Source organism: Centruroides vittatus, unplaced genomic scaffold, assembly GCF_030686945.1.
Source record: "Centruroides vittatus isolate TY-2023 unplaced genomic scaffold, ASM3068694v2 contig_1726, whole genome shotgun sequence".
Classification (NCBI taxonomy): domain Eukaryota; kingdom Metazoa; phylum Arthropoda; class Arachnida; order Scorpiones; family Buthidae; genus Centruroides; species Centruroides vittatus.
Genome location: NW_027121049.1, coordinates 57,389 through 72,308, shown reverse-complemented (window position 1 = coordinate 72,308; position 14,920 = coordinate 57,389). Strand labels below are relative to the sequence as shown.

General features: G+C 27.4%; 1 protein-coding gene across 1 annotated transcript; it reads right to left on the bottom strand.

Moving 5' to 3' along the window:
- Nucleotides 1-10,497: 10,497 nt before the first annotated feature.
- On the bottom strand, nt 10,498-14,007 carry LOC136969123 (patched domain-containing protein 3-like). Its single transcript, XM_067263220.1, has 5 exons — nt 13,293-14,007; nt 13,028-13,216; nt 12,898-12,957; nt 11,109-12,004; nt 10,498-10,545 (listed from the first exon to the last, which is right to left on the bottom strand). The coding sequence occupies exons 1-5, from the start codon at nt 14,005-14,007 to the stop codon at nt 10,498-10,500; spliced, it is 1,908 nt and encodes a 635-aa protein (XP_067119321.1).
- Between the last annotated feature and the right edge of the window lie 913 nt (nt 14,008-14,920).

The following is a 14,920-nucleotide window of genomic DNA, read 5'->3' as shown; positions in this document are numbered from 1 at the left end:
CTTCCAAAAGGCCCTTTAGGTCCAATATGGCCAAATTTCAAATTGAGGGGAAAGGAGTGATTCAGAATTGGGAATATCCAATGAAACGATAAATGATAATATAAAAAATGAAAAATGTTTTAGAGGTGTGTTTACGGTTGATCTATTACCGAAAACGATTAGAAAATTTTAAAACGGTATAATTAATTTAGATATTTCAACTGGAAATGGTACACACTGGGTTTGTTATTATAATGACCCCAAATATCCCTTCGTTGAATTTTCTAATCCTTTTGGACAATATAAGTTAAAAAATGTAAGATTGAACAGAAAGATAATTCCGAAAGAAATCATAAAATATTTAAAAACATCTTAAAAAGAAATAAGATATAACTCTAGTTTTCTTCAGAATCCTACATCTGTTAGATGTGGTTACTATTGCATGAAATATATAGTAGAAAGAAATAAAGGCAAATCTCCCATTGAAGTTCTATACTCATTTACACAAGAACCAAGCGAGTTTAATGAGAATTTTGTTTTATATAAATGAAACTAATAGTCTTAGATTCGAAAAATGCTGATAAATCAGAAAACTCTACAATCGAGTTTAAAACTCCGATACCTGTAAATAATTAAACATTAGCTCTAAAATCAATGTCTACGTGGGTTTCTTGGCATAACACCGATGAAAAGTTTAATAACAATACTTTTAGATATTTTAATAAAACAAAGTGGTATGATGTAACGATAGAAAATGGAAATTACACTCTTCGAGAAATAAATAACTTTTTAGTAAAATTCTTTGGAATACCTCCTATAAAGTTTGGAATTCATTTTGCAACAACGAGATTTATAATTCATTTAGAACCTGGATATAAAATTGATCTGAGTAAAAGAAAACTCCACGAATTATTAGGTTTCGAACCAAAGATATATAAAGATGAAGAACAGAAAAGAAAATACATAGCAAATATTTCAAAAGAAATCGATGGTATTCATATTCATTGCGATGTAATCAGTGGAGTAGAGTACAACGATTTCACGAGTGATATTCTTTATTCTTTCACACCCTCTCATCCACCTGGAAGTTTGATAAAAATTGAAAAGATTAATCCCATATTTGCTAACATCAATAGAAATCATTATATTTATAGAATTCGCATGTGGATAACTGATCAGGATGATAATTTAATTGACCTTAATAAATAGAGAGTTGTTTTTTGTTTAATTTTACACTAAATAAATGAATTATAATAAATATAGACTGTTAGTTCAAAGTAAAAAATATTATGGTGGAAATATATTTATCGATGCAATTAAAACGGCTGGTAATAAGTTATTAAAAATATTAGAAAGTCAAGTAAAATCTGTTGTTGAAGATAAGACGAAGCAGTTTGTTAAAAATAAACTTGAGAGTATTTTATCTGAAAAATCTCCAACTGTGGAAGATAGAGTAAAAAATATTTCAACTAAACAAAGTTTATATGGAACAGGATTCAAGAAATTTTTATACTAATAAATGGAAAAGATTTGGGATTTAACTCTTCCTAATTATTACAACAATGAAATCGAAAGTTTTGAGTACAAACAGTATAGAGAAGATAAAGTTACTGTTGATGAAAAGGAATCAGCGAAATATGAATTTAATATTAAAGATGTAAATGATATGATTTTATATTCTCAGTGGATATATCTGCCCAGAACTAAAAATTATAAAACAGGATGGTTCTTCGATTAGTAGTGATAACGTAACTTTGGTAAATACTGGAAATTTATTCTCGAGATCTGAATTACACATTGGCAAGACACTAATTGAAGAAATTAAATTACCCTCTTTAGTTCATCACATTAACGGTCTTATAAACTTTACAAAAGATTATTTTACTTCCGAAGCAACCAATATGCTGTTTTTCATTGACACCTCAGAATCACCAGATAAGCAAGTTTTGATATTTGATGGACCTGATAATCAGTCTCTCGGAACTAAAGAAAAAATGGATACCTTTCTAGAAGGATTGAAGAAAAATGCAAATTATAACGAAGGATTTACAGAAAGATGGATATTAACTAAAAAACAGTAACAAGATCAAACTGTGGATACCAATTAAACAGATGTTTGAATTTTTCAATGACTTTAGGAAAATAATATCAAACATTGATGTTAGATTTGTATTCTGGAGAAATTCAAATAATGATATGATCTATACCGATGTTAGTAATCCGAATTATAAAGTTATAATATCTGATATTTCACTTTGGTTACCAGATATTAAACTATATCCAGAACCTCAAGTTAATTTTAATAGTGTATTTCTAAATCCCTTATCTGATATAGAAATTAATTAGTGTTCTGTTAGATTAATTAAAAGTAATGTTCAAAATGGTTCTAGTGGAACAAGAATTGTAAATACAACCACAGATGAAATCAGAAATATTTTTGTAATCCCACAATATCAAGAAAAAGAAAACGATCAGAATCAAAATAATATGATATTTGATAACTTAGATATGATGAGATGTTGGTTAAGAATTAATAATGATAAATATTCAACAGAAGATTATAATGTTAGCTTTAAACCCGGAGAATTAGATTATTCAAGATATTATTCTGATTTCTTAGCGGGGGGATAAAATACTAATAACACAGAGTCTGGTTGTTTAGTAAGTTATACAAACTATGGGAGACTGTATCCAATAATTTATTTCGTTGTTTCTAATCACCCCTCATAATAATGTAGATAATTTGGAAGTTGAATTTTTTTGGCAATTGAGAGAAAAACTTGTTAAACCGTATAGATTTTATTTCGTTTTAGTTGAAAAAAAAAGGAATTATGAATATGTACAACAAAACTTTTAAAACTATTAAAATTTTAAAGTAATTAAATGGCTTGGTTTCCTTTTGGTCATTATTATGACGAAGTAAAAGAAGGTTCTCCTGGTCCTCCGGGAAATGGTTTCAAATTAACGTATAATGGAAATTATGATACACAAAATAAGATATTAAAATATTGCGAACATCCAATAGAAGAAAACGATGCTGCAACCAAAAAATATATTGCTAATAAATTAAAAATATTAGAAGAAGATCACATAACAGATAAAACTAATTCAGAAAAAAATATTGAAGAATTAAATAATTATTTTCAAACTTTTGAAAAAGAAAATGCTAATAAATTTAAAATATTAGAAGAAAAACATATAACTGATAAAACTGATTTACAAAAAAAATATTAATGATTTAAATTAAAGTGTTAATAATTTTATAACAGAAACAAGTAAAAGAGTTCGGGAATTAACTAGTAAATGTCTGCAAATCTATAATGGCGCATTCAATGCGAGAAACAAAAGAATTGATAATGTCGATGATTCAACGGAAGAGAAAAATGCTGTGAATAAACGATATTTTGAAAATAATGCAATCGTTTTAAAAAATGGCGTGTTTGATGCTAATAATAAGAGAATAATAAACGTTTCTCAACTTACTTCTAAATTTGAAGTTGTTAATAAATATTACGTTAATACTAAAATAACGAGTGAATAGAATAAATTGTCTTTTAACTTTTCATTTATATTAAGGGGTTTTTTGTATATGTTCACTCATATAGAATTCCACTTTATGAGGCAGAACTCTCATTTTCCTACATCTAAATATTTAATTAAATAAATTGTAAATGAATTAAATAAATTGTCTTTTAACTTTTCATTCATATTAAGGGGTTTTTGTATATGTTCACTTATATAGAATTCCACTTTATGAGGCAGAACTCTCATTTTCCTACATCTAAATATTTAATTAAATAAATTGTAAATGAATTAAATAAATTGTCTTTTAACTTTTCATTCATATTAAGGGGTTTTTGTATATGTTCACTTATATAGAATTCCACTTTATGAGGCAGAACTCTCATTTTCCTACATCTAAATATTTAATTAAATAAATTGTAAATGAATTAAATAAATTGTCTTTTAACTTTTCATTCATATTAAGGGGTTTTTGTATATGTTCACTTATATAGAATTCCACTTTATGAGGCAGAACTCTCATTTTCCTACATCTAAATATTTAATTAAATAAATTGTAAATGAATTAAATAAATTGTCTTTTAACTTTTCATTCATATTAAGGGGTTTTTGTATATGTTCACTTATATAGAATTCCACTTTATGAGGCAGAACTCTCATTTTCCTACATCTAAATATTTAATTAAATAAATTGTAAATGAATTAAATAAATTGTCTTTTAACTTTTCATTCATATTAAGGGGTTTTTGTATATGTTCACTTATATAGAATTCCACTTTATGAGGCAGAACTCTCATTTTCCTACATCTAAATATTTAATTAAATAAATTGTAAATGAATTAAATAAATTGTCTTTTAACTTTTCATTCATATTAAGGGGTTTTTGTATATGTTCACTTATATAGAATTCCACTTTATGAGGCAGAACTCTCATTTTCCTACATCTAAATATTTAATTAAATAAATTGTAAATGAATTAAATAAATTGTCTTTTAACTTTTCATTCATATTAAGGGGTTTTTGTATATGTTCACTTATATAGAATTCCACTTTATGAGGCAGAACTCTCATTTTCCTACATCTAAATATTTAATTAAATAAATTGTAAATGAATTAAATAAATTGTCTTTTAACTTTTCATTCATATTAAGGGGTTTTTGTATATGTTCACTTATATAGAATTCCACTTTATGAGGCAGAACTCTCATTTTCCTACATCTAAATATTTAATTAAATAAATTGTAAATGAATTAAATAAATTGTCTTTTAACTTTTCATTCATATTAAGGGGTTTTTGTATATGTTCACTTATATAGAATTCCACTTTATGAGGCAGAACTCTCATTTTCCTACATCTAAATATTTAATTAAATAAATTGTAAATGAATTAAATAAATTGTCTTTTAACTTTTCATTCATATTAAGGGGTTTTTGTATATGTTCACTTATATAGAATTCCACTTTATGAGGCAGAACTCTCATTTTCCTACATCTAAATATTTAATTAAATAAATTGTAAATGAATTAAATAAATTGTCTTTTAACTTTTCATTCATATTAAGGGGTTTTTGTATATGTTCACTTATATAGAATTCCACTTTATGAGGCAGAACTCTCATTTTCCTACATCTAAATATTTAATTAAATAAATTGTAAATGAATTAAATAAATTGTCTTTTAACTTTTCATTCATATTAAGGGGTTTTTGTATATGTTCACTTATATAGAATTCCACTTTATGAGGCAGAACTCTCATTTTCCTACATCTAAATATTTAATTAAATAAATTGTAAATGAATTAAATAAATTGTCTTTTAACTTTTCATTCATATTAAGGGGTTTTTGTATATGTTCACTTATATAGAATTCCACTTTATGAGGCAGAACTCTCATTTTCCTACATCTAAATATTTAATTAAATAAATTGTAAATGAATTAAATAAATTGTCTTTTAACTTTTCATTCATATTAAGGGGTTTTTGTATATGTTCACTTATATAGAATTCCACTTTATGAGGCAGAACTCTCATTTTCCTACATCTAAATATTTAATTAAATAAATTGTAAATGAATTAAATAAATTGTCTTTTAACTTTTCATTCATATTAAGGGGTTTTTGTATATGTTCACTTATATAGAATTCCACTTTATGAGGCAGAACTCTCATTTTCCTACATCTAAATATTTAATTAAATAAATTGTAAATGAATTAAATAAATTGTCTTTTAACTTTTCATTCATATTAAGGGGTTTTTGTATATGTTCACTTATATAGAATTCCACTTTATGAGGCAGAACTCTCATTTTCCTACATCTAAATATTTAATTAAATAAATTGTAAATGAATTAAATAAATTGTCTTTTAACTTTTCATTCATATTAAGGGGTTTTTGTATATGTTCACTTATATAGAATTCCACTTTATGAGGCAGAACTCTCATTTTCCTACATCTAAATATTTAATTAAATAAATTGTAAATGAATTAAATAAATTGTCTTTTAACTTTTCATTCATATTAAGGGGTTTTTGTATATGTTCACTTATATAGAATTCCACTTTATGAGGCAGAACTCTCATTTTCCTACATCTAAATATTTAATTAAATAAATTGTAAATGAATTAAATAAATTGTCTTTTAACTTTTCATTCATATTAAGGGGTTTTTGTATATGTTCACTTATATAGAATTCCACTTTATGGTTTAGAATTTTATTTAACTTTAGGTGATTTTCCTATTAATGAAAGTGTTAGTATAAATTATAATTTAAAATACATGTTTGAATCTAATGGATTCATTTGTAAAGTTTATTTTGCAAGTGATAATCTATCATCTGTAGGTATATTTATCAATGATGAATTAGTATATTCTTTTACAAAAGAGAAAGAGAAAACTTATATAGTCGTAAATACAACTATTCCATTCAATGTAAGAGATATAATTAGAATTGAAAGTAAAGAGAAAAATCCGTTTTATGAGGATGCAGATGATGAAAAAGTTTTTAGAAGTGATATTTCATTATTTATAAATTATATTGAATAAAGAAATTAAATTATCATAATCTTAAGTTGGTAATAACTTCAAATGGTAAGTCATATTATATTTATAAAAATAGATATATAATAGATTATGTTGATACTTTTCATGGAAGATTTTTGCATATTGAAAGATGAGTGTTTTTATATTAATTGTTTTTTTTTCTTATATAAATGGAGACATTGAAGGAACTAAACAATATTGGAAAACTTCAAAATATTTTAACAAAGAACTTATATGAGTTAAAAATTGATTATGAATATTTAATTGATTATATTAAAACAATATCTACTCGATTTGGTGAAAAAATTCAGTAGTTCTTAGGGATAGAGAATAGAGAGATTTTCAAGTTTTTCTTCCTGATCGTTTTAATAAAAATTTAGAGAATGAAAATTTGAAAGAAATGAATAATTTTAAATTTGTATATGGGGGTATAAGAGATTGTGGGAATAAATATAATGCTCATATTATTGAGTTTGTTTGACTTTTTATATATTTTCTTTTTATAAAAAATAAATTAATGAGATTTCATTGGATTTAATTTTGTTTACATTCATTGATTTCGAAAAAATTCATTAAATTTTAAAGATTTTAAATTCAATGAATTTGATTAAATTCATTTAATTTTTAAGACTTAAATTTTTGGGGCAGAACTCTCATTTTCCTACTACTCAAAAGCGTCATAATATTAATGGCTATAACCTGGATCCATGCTATAGTTTATGTGTGCTTTTTTTTTGGTTGTTTTCAAAAACAATAAGGAAATATTAATTGATGTATATAATGTAAGAACATTTTTCGGAATTACAATCGCGGAAAATATTTTAATTTTACTTCTAATTATTATATATACGGTGTATCTAGTGTTTCTAATATTTGAGTGTTACTTTTTCGTCTAATAGTTTTTTCGAAGGTGTTATATAAATAAGAAATTTCATGCTAGATTATTGATAAATGAAATCATTCAGTTAGAAAAATCTGTCAGATTACATAAATTCAATGATTATTTACGTCTATTGAAAACTGTGTTTTTGCCTCTTTGTTATATGCCTCAGAAATTTCGGGTGTTCGTTTGGTTAAAGATGATGGTATACAGATTGTATTCATTAAAGACATATTTTGTTTGTCTCGTTGTACACTAGGTTATTAAATTATGGTGAAACATTTCAATATTTTTCCTAATGGAAAAATAAATAATACAGCATGTAATTGTTGGTATAAGGATTTTAATAATATTTTTTTTTTAATTCATTGTATAATCGAGATTTTTTCGTATTATTTTGTTTTTCTTTATACAGGGTAGAAATAATTTACTATATTTTTTTAATAATTGCTTTAGAGAATTGTGTAATTTTTGTGTGGAGAAAGAAACTGTGTGTCAGTGTTGTATCATCGATGGTAATATTTCCTTTTATTGAAAAGTAATATTCTTATTAATAAATTATCACGTCTGTATGTTTATTGGTATTATTTTTCTTATTTTGTTGACAGACGCTTTTAAATTTAAAATATTAAATTTTATTTTTAACCTTAACGTAAAATTTTAAGTTAAATACTTATATACGAGTAATTCATTATTGTATATTTTTGTCTGTGATTTAATTTTGAACGTATTTTAGTGTGCATAATTAATAAAATTTAGTTTATATATTTTATTAGTTAGAGTTTCGTCACTGATGCGATGATTTCATTTTATAAGTTAGAGTTTAGACGATTTTTTCGTTTGAAAACTTAATATATATTCTTAAATTTTTCTACACCATGACACATTCTAAACTCTAATGTCAAACCGAAGTATGATGCGCTCATCTAAAGTTTCGTATTGCAACAATGATGGAATACAAGTGATGGATTCTGATCCAATTATTTCGCTTGTTTAACATTTAAAATGGAATATTCTAAGATTAAACATGAAACAAGTCAAAAGATAAATATATATAAAGACCAAGCTGAATTAAAAAAAATTTCTTTCAGCGGGCTATCCGCAACGACTATTAAATAAATGAAAATAACTTTAAACTCGATAATACCAAAAAATGTTCTAACAGATTAAAACACCTCAACCCATTGAAAAAAATCAAGCAATAACTGAAACTAAAAACGTAGTATATAAAATCCCTTGTACTTGTAATAATAATAAACATTACATAGGAGAAACAAAAAAAAATTGAGAGTCAGATTAAAAGAACATATAGCTGACCTAAAATATCATGAAATAAATTCCGTTTTTCATGACCATTGTACTCTGAACGATTGCAAGATAAATAAAAATAATGTGAAAATTCTCCATAAAGAAAAAGAAACATATAGAACAAAGTTTAAAGAAAACAGAAATCGTAAAAAGTAAAAAATGTATAAATAAAAACTTTAGTATAAAAATAAACGAAAATTGGCTCGGCATATTATAAATAGAAACTAAGTAAAATATCTCTATGTAAAATAATAAAATAAAAAATTAATGTCTTTTTAACATAAGTTTTGCCACCTTGTGGCAAAACAATCTACCACATCACTATGTAAATGAACACAGTCGTACGCAAAAAAATTAGTAATATTATATTAAAAAAAGGTGTAAAATTAATTAAGAACTTGTTTGTACAATAGAATATCTGGTTTGGATGTGAAAAGATCGACTAGGTATGTTGTAGACTTATGTAACTGTCATCGAAAATTGATAAAAACGCGATACTTAATGTATAATTCTCCATCAGATGCCAAAAATTGATTAATGTATAGAGAAGTTTTAAAACAGTTTTATGTTTACAAAGATCTGTGATTTGAAAGTATGTTTTATACAGTATAACCTTTTATTTATATAATTTAATTTGTAACCATATACTTGTATTTTAGTTGGCTGAAGAGGGCCGTCAACAGCCCGAAACGTGTACAAGCACTTAATACGCGTGTCAACTGAATAAAAATTAGTAATGAAATTTGCCATGTGTCCGAGTAAATACACTATACAGTCAAACCTGTTTTTATGCGCTCTTTTTATGTGCGATTTTTATTTGTGCGATTTTTTTAATGCGAATTTTTAATTTGTGCGGTATAGTTGGCGACTAGTCTGGTGCGATTCGTCATGTCTCACGTTGACTTATTATAGCTAAATAAACTTATTATAGCATAAATGCACTTATTATAGTAATATTATTGCATGAATATGCGAAAAATGAAATAATTTACTTTTTAAGTCAACAAAACACCACCTGGACAAAAATATGTAAAACAGACGATAGACCAGACGATGCAGTCAGGTGCTGACATCTGTTGTCAATAAATTCTATTTCGTACGGTTTTGAGTTATTTTCTATGTGAGACTTTTTTTATGCGGTCCCTGTTGACCGCATAAAAAAATTATTTTTTTAATTGTGTTGCGAAAACTATTATTTACAGCCATTCGTGAAGTTTCGTGAGATTTTTTTTAATGCGTTTTTTTTAATGCGGTCCCTATCCCCCGCATAAAAACAGGTTTGACTGTATAGTTAGTGTTCAAGTTGCAGTTAGATAATTGTTTAGCAGGGTTTTTCTTTCTCTCTCTCTCTCATTTTGCATTTTTTTCTTGCATTTCTATCACCATCTTTTTTTTATAACTTATTCTCTCTTTCCCTTTCTCCGTTTTTCAATCTACGCTGTGATTTACTAGAATAATAAAATAAATACAGACATGATGTTAATGTTCAATAACATTGTATTGAACATTACGATACTTGTAATGGATCGTTTTTTAAGTTTTATTACTTGTTCAATGTAATAAAATCAATAACTTAATGTCATTGATTATAAAATTTCTGCACTAACTTATTAAAAATTCTCTTTTCATTGTGTAACACATAGATGAGTCTCTGCTTCTTTATTATCAAACACCTAAGAAATTGGCCAAGATTCCAATGCAGATTTCACAAGTGTTAAGTTTCGTATTTCATCAATTTAATCACTATATTGGATACAAATTCTGGAATTTTTAGTTAAAGGTTGCTGATATAATTCCTGGTAATAGTGATTTTGATCGCTGTAAAACAGATTTAATTTTATAAACTGCTTAATATTTATTACCTCGTTGCTCCTAAAAATACTTGGCTAAAAGCAATCCTTTGTCATTTTTTGCTGTACAGTACATTAATTTCTCAATCCAGTCGGCAATATCGGATTTCCTGCTGCTAAAACACATGTATAAAAAATACTCAAGCAAACAACGTGTAGAAAAAAATTTTTGAACATCTGGAATATTTTAAATCATCAAAGCAAATTCAAAAAATATTTTTTTTATTAATATTTCCTATTTACAATAATTTAGTATATCAGGAAGTTACATGTACTCTACATTAAAATTCATGTTTTTAATTACTATGCATTTATCAAGGGTAACATCTACATGCAAGAACAAAGTATGGATACACTGCTTTCACGACATACTCTTGTACATAACGAAGTTATCGAGATGATTGTAGGAATAACAAATAATGCGTGAAATATTGTTTGCAGTACAATTATGAAAACGATTTTAACAAAAGTAGTGCATACAAATATATTATGAAATGCGATAATTAATAACACTAATTCAATAGAAATTACCCCTTGAATTAACGGAAAGCCTACGTGGCATAAACTATCCTTTAACTTTCCTTCAGTCGTTGTTTGTGACGAAGTAATGTAACAATAGCATATGTGGGTGGGATAATTGACACAAAACCCGATGCACAGAATCAGGGTCATCACAGACACGATGTCTAGATTAATTGCCCATAAAGACATAAATCCGATTGTCTGCAACGTGATGGACACGACACAAATAGCGACGATAAGAGCGCAATGCAAATTGGGAATTAACGATACAAAAATGACAAAAATTAACAACGAAGTAATCCAGAACAGTTGAAATGTTATCTGTCTGATAACAATTCCTTGCTCGATTACGGGTGTTATTATTGTATGAATTACAACGGAAAATGGCGCTTCTTCGACTATTTTCGATAAATCGTTCGCTATTTTGAATTCGGTTACTCTATTCGAAACATTATTTGCTAAGAATAAGAAACGACTGGCCACAATATCAGTGTAATTGTGATTAATAATGATGTCACTTTTAAATTGCTTGGCTCCTATGAATTTTAAGAAAACGTTTCTGAGAGCATCCATAAAATCTTGCTTCTGAGACAGATCGTAACCCCTCAAGGAGTATTTCGAAATGGGATGATTTTGAAATTCCTTATAATATTTTAACCAAGAAAATTCGTATTCTTGTCCGGCTATATTTTCAATAGTATGAAATTTTTGCATGAATTTATAAACTGTCTGTTGCACTCCTGGATTAGAATAATCTAAAGTTTCGTTAATTACCACGTGCACCGTAAAAGGGTATTCGGTAAAATATTTATAATAAACGTGAAATCCCTGTGAAATTTCGGAGCTTTCTGAGTTAAATTTATAAACATTCAGCCCATCCTGTAAGGACAAAACACCCCATATACCTATTGACAATAGTATGAAATACGATAAGATAGTAAGAATCTGTGTCAAAGGGTGAAAAATAAAAGCTGAAAATGTATCTCTGAAGAACTTCATAAAGCAGTCTTCATTTACTTCATTGTAACAGTCAATTTGTCGAATAGTTTCTGTAAAATTAAATGTTTTTCTTTAGATGAATAATGGGCATTTGTATGATATTTAATAATAATAAAAAATTCATATGATATGTAATATTATTGAAAATATAATAAGCAAAAACAGATAATTTTACGAATATTTTATGGACCAATTGACACTAAGTTAGCTTATGTAGTTATATAAATCACTAGGCTAAAATGTAATAAATTTTTAAAATGAAAACCATATAAAGAGTGTGGTTATTTTAGCCTGTCATTGTCACATTTATCGCGGTACTCGGATGGTTCGAAATGGCACAAGTTCAATGGTCAAATAGACAGGAATCGAAATTATATCTTAAATTTTTCAGATGTCATAATATTTTCTAGCTCTAAAAAACTGTACTATTCGCTGCAAAATATCAAACGGTGATCTGCCAGCGAATGAAATTACGTAAAAACGAAATCAAATATTTAAACTCGGCACTTTTGAAAACCATTTAAATCATATTTTGTGGTATCGGTAACATTATTTGATGTAATTTTCCTATTCGAATGTAACTATACCGCTTTACACATAATATTAACTATTTCTGTAATTTCCAATTTATATCAAAGAATTATTAAATAAAGTCATATTAACAGTCTGTCGATAATATTTTAAGTAAATAGCCCTGTCAATAAAAAGAAAATTGTGTAGCACAATATAGTTTAATTTTAAATTATTATTACAGTAACTATAAAAATAATTACAGGTCAAATAATTTTAAAATTTTTACCTAAAGCTGGTTTAAATGTAAAAGGATGAAGACCCTTCTCTTCTTTGTATCCACTTAATGCTAGACATCCGCCGAAAAAAAAATAACTGATAGAAATAACTGAAAAAGATGCACGTCGCAGCATACAAACAGAATATTCTTATGCCTGGAAATTGTGCTGTCATGCCAATGCAATAACAGAAGAAATTCGTTAGAGACGTTATGGTGATGGACACGGCTGCGTTGCGATACGTCTGTTCCATTCGCTTTTCTACGCTGTCACCGCAATCTGTCACCTTCCAACAAGCCAATACGACAAACGAGTCGTCTACTTCCGTAGCTTTAATATATCAAGCAATAACAATTAGTAATGCAGAATGCATTAGTATTTGCAAATATTTTATGGTTTATCTTACCAAGAATAATGAAAGGTAAGCCGACATTCCACTGAAGATTTTCTATTCCACAAGCAGATAATAATCCAAAACTGGCGGCCACAGCCAGACCTGCAGATACGACACTAGCTACGCCTAACCAGGGTTTGGACTTCACCCAATTGTTAGTCATGTTCGTCGACATGGAGAAAATGGCCACTACGACCACCGCCACGCTTATCAACGACACTAATTGCTGTGAAATACGTTTTGCTTGAGAAGCGGTAGAAGAGAATGGGTCAGGAAATGTTTTAATATGTTCGAAGCTGTAATCTTTCAACTTGTTGTATAGTGCCTTCGTCCATTCTTCATTCCACTTTTTCTTGTTTCTATTTGATTCGTCTAGTACATACAATAAACGAACGGCTTTTGCTAGTTTTATGTATCCTTTGTAGTCTGTCGTCACCCCTCCCAAATTTACACCAGAAATTTTGTACGCGTATGTTACAGGATCTATATTAACGGGATATTTTAACCTTAATATTTCATTAATAGCATTTTCGGAGTTGTTTAACAGATCAATAATAGTATTTTCTAAACACTTGCCATCTACTATCTGGCACACGTCCGAGTAAACAATTTTATTTCCATCTACATGAGCTATGGTATTTTTCGCAATCTTATCTACTGTTCGTATTTCCTCTAAGTATTCTTTGCGTAAAATGTTGCCTTCTCTGTCATTTACTATGTATATCATTGGAAAAAGTGGGCGTTCAGTAATTCTTAAAAAATCGAAATTATCCGATTTCATAGGGAATGTCTTTTCTATAAATTGTTTGGCATCAAAAACTTTACCTCTGTCCGCACTTAAGAGAAAATCGATGTCGTCATTCGTTTGAATTCTGATTGAGCCCGATTGATAATAAACCGGAGGCAATGACAGGAACTATGACAAAGTAAACGGGATATTGACTAATTACTACACCAAGTCGACCAATTATACCAGATACGGTGTTTGTCAGACACAAACATTTCGTTTTCTTCGAAGTGTCGTTTCTTCTAACCTTAAAAAATTAAGTAAAAATTATATCAGCACAAGCATTTCAGATGTTTAGTATAATAGTAAAATTATTACCTGTTTATTCATTGTTATCTTGAATTAAGAAAATCCTGAATTATCCTGACAATATTCGGCGTAAGGTGCTTCACGACGATTGACACTATCAGATCGAATATACTACCTTTCACTATGAAAAATAATTTCCTCAAGTATTAAAAATTCTGAGTAGAAAATCGGTGCTTTTTTCAACTCTAATTGTTATGTGTGAAGTAATTTCCTCTCACTTTTCGACGTCTCATTGGTTGATTTCATTTGAAATTAACCATTTGAAGCAGGTTTATGTTAAATAGTTTCTGTCACTTTTTCCGTCGAAATCGTTTTTATTGGGCGTTGCATATTTATATTATAATAAAATTTACTAAAATATTATATAATATACGACTGTATTGAAAACCATTTAATCGAAAGTCCTGCAAAAGTTTAATTTGGATAAAGATGCATACAAAATGATCTCCAAAAAACGGCTATTTTTTATTTTTTTACCGTCCGCTTTTCAGAGGTTTGACTGTATTTTACATAACTAACAAGAAACAAATAATGGCTTTAATTT

Coding starts and splice junctions, on each gene's coding strand:
- LOC136969123 (XM_067263220.1), bottom strand. CDS start 14,007: ATGATATACATAGTAAATGACAGAGAAGGCAACATTTTACGCAAAGAA. Junction 12,005..12,897: donor TACATTTAAACCAGCTTTAG/GTAAAAATTTTA, acceptor TATTGTCAATAG/GTATATGGGGTGTTTTGTCC. Junction 10,546..11,108: donor GCTTTCCGTTAATTCAAGGG/GTAATTTCTATT, acceptor TCTGTTTTACAG/CGATCAAAATCACTATTACC.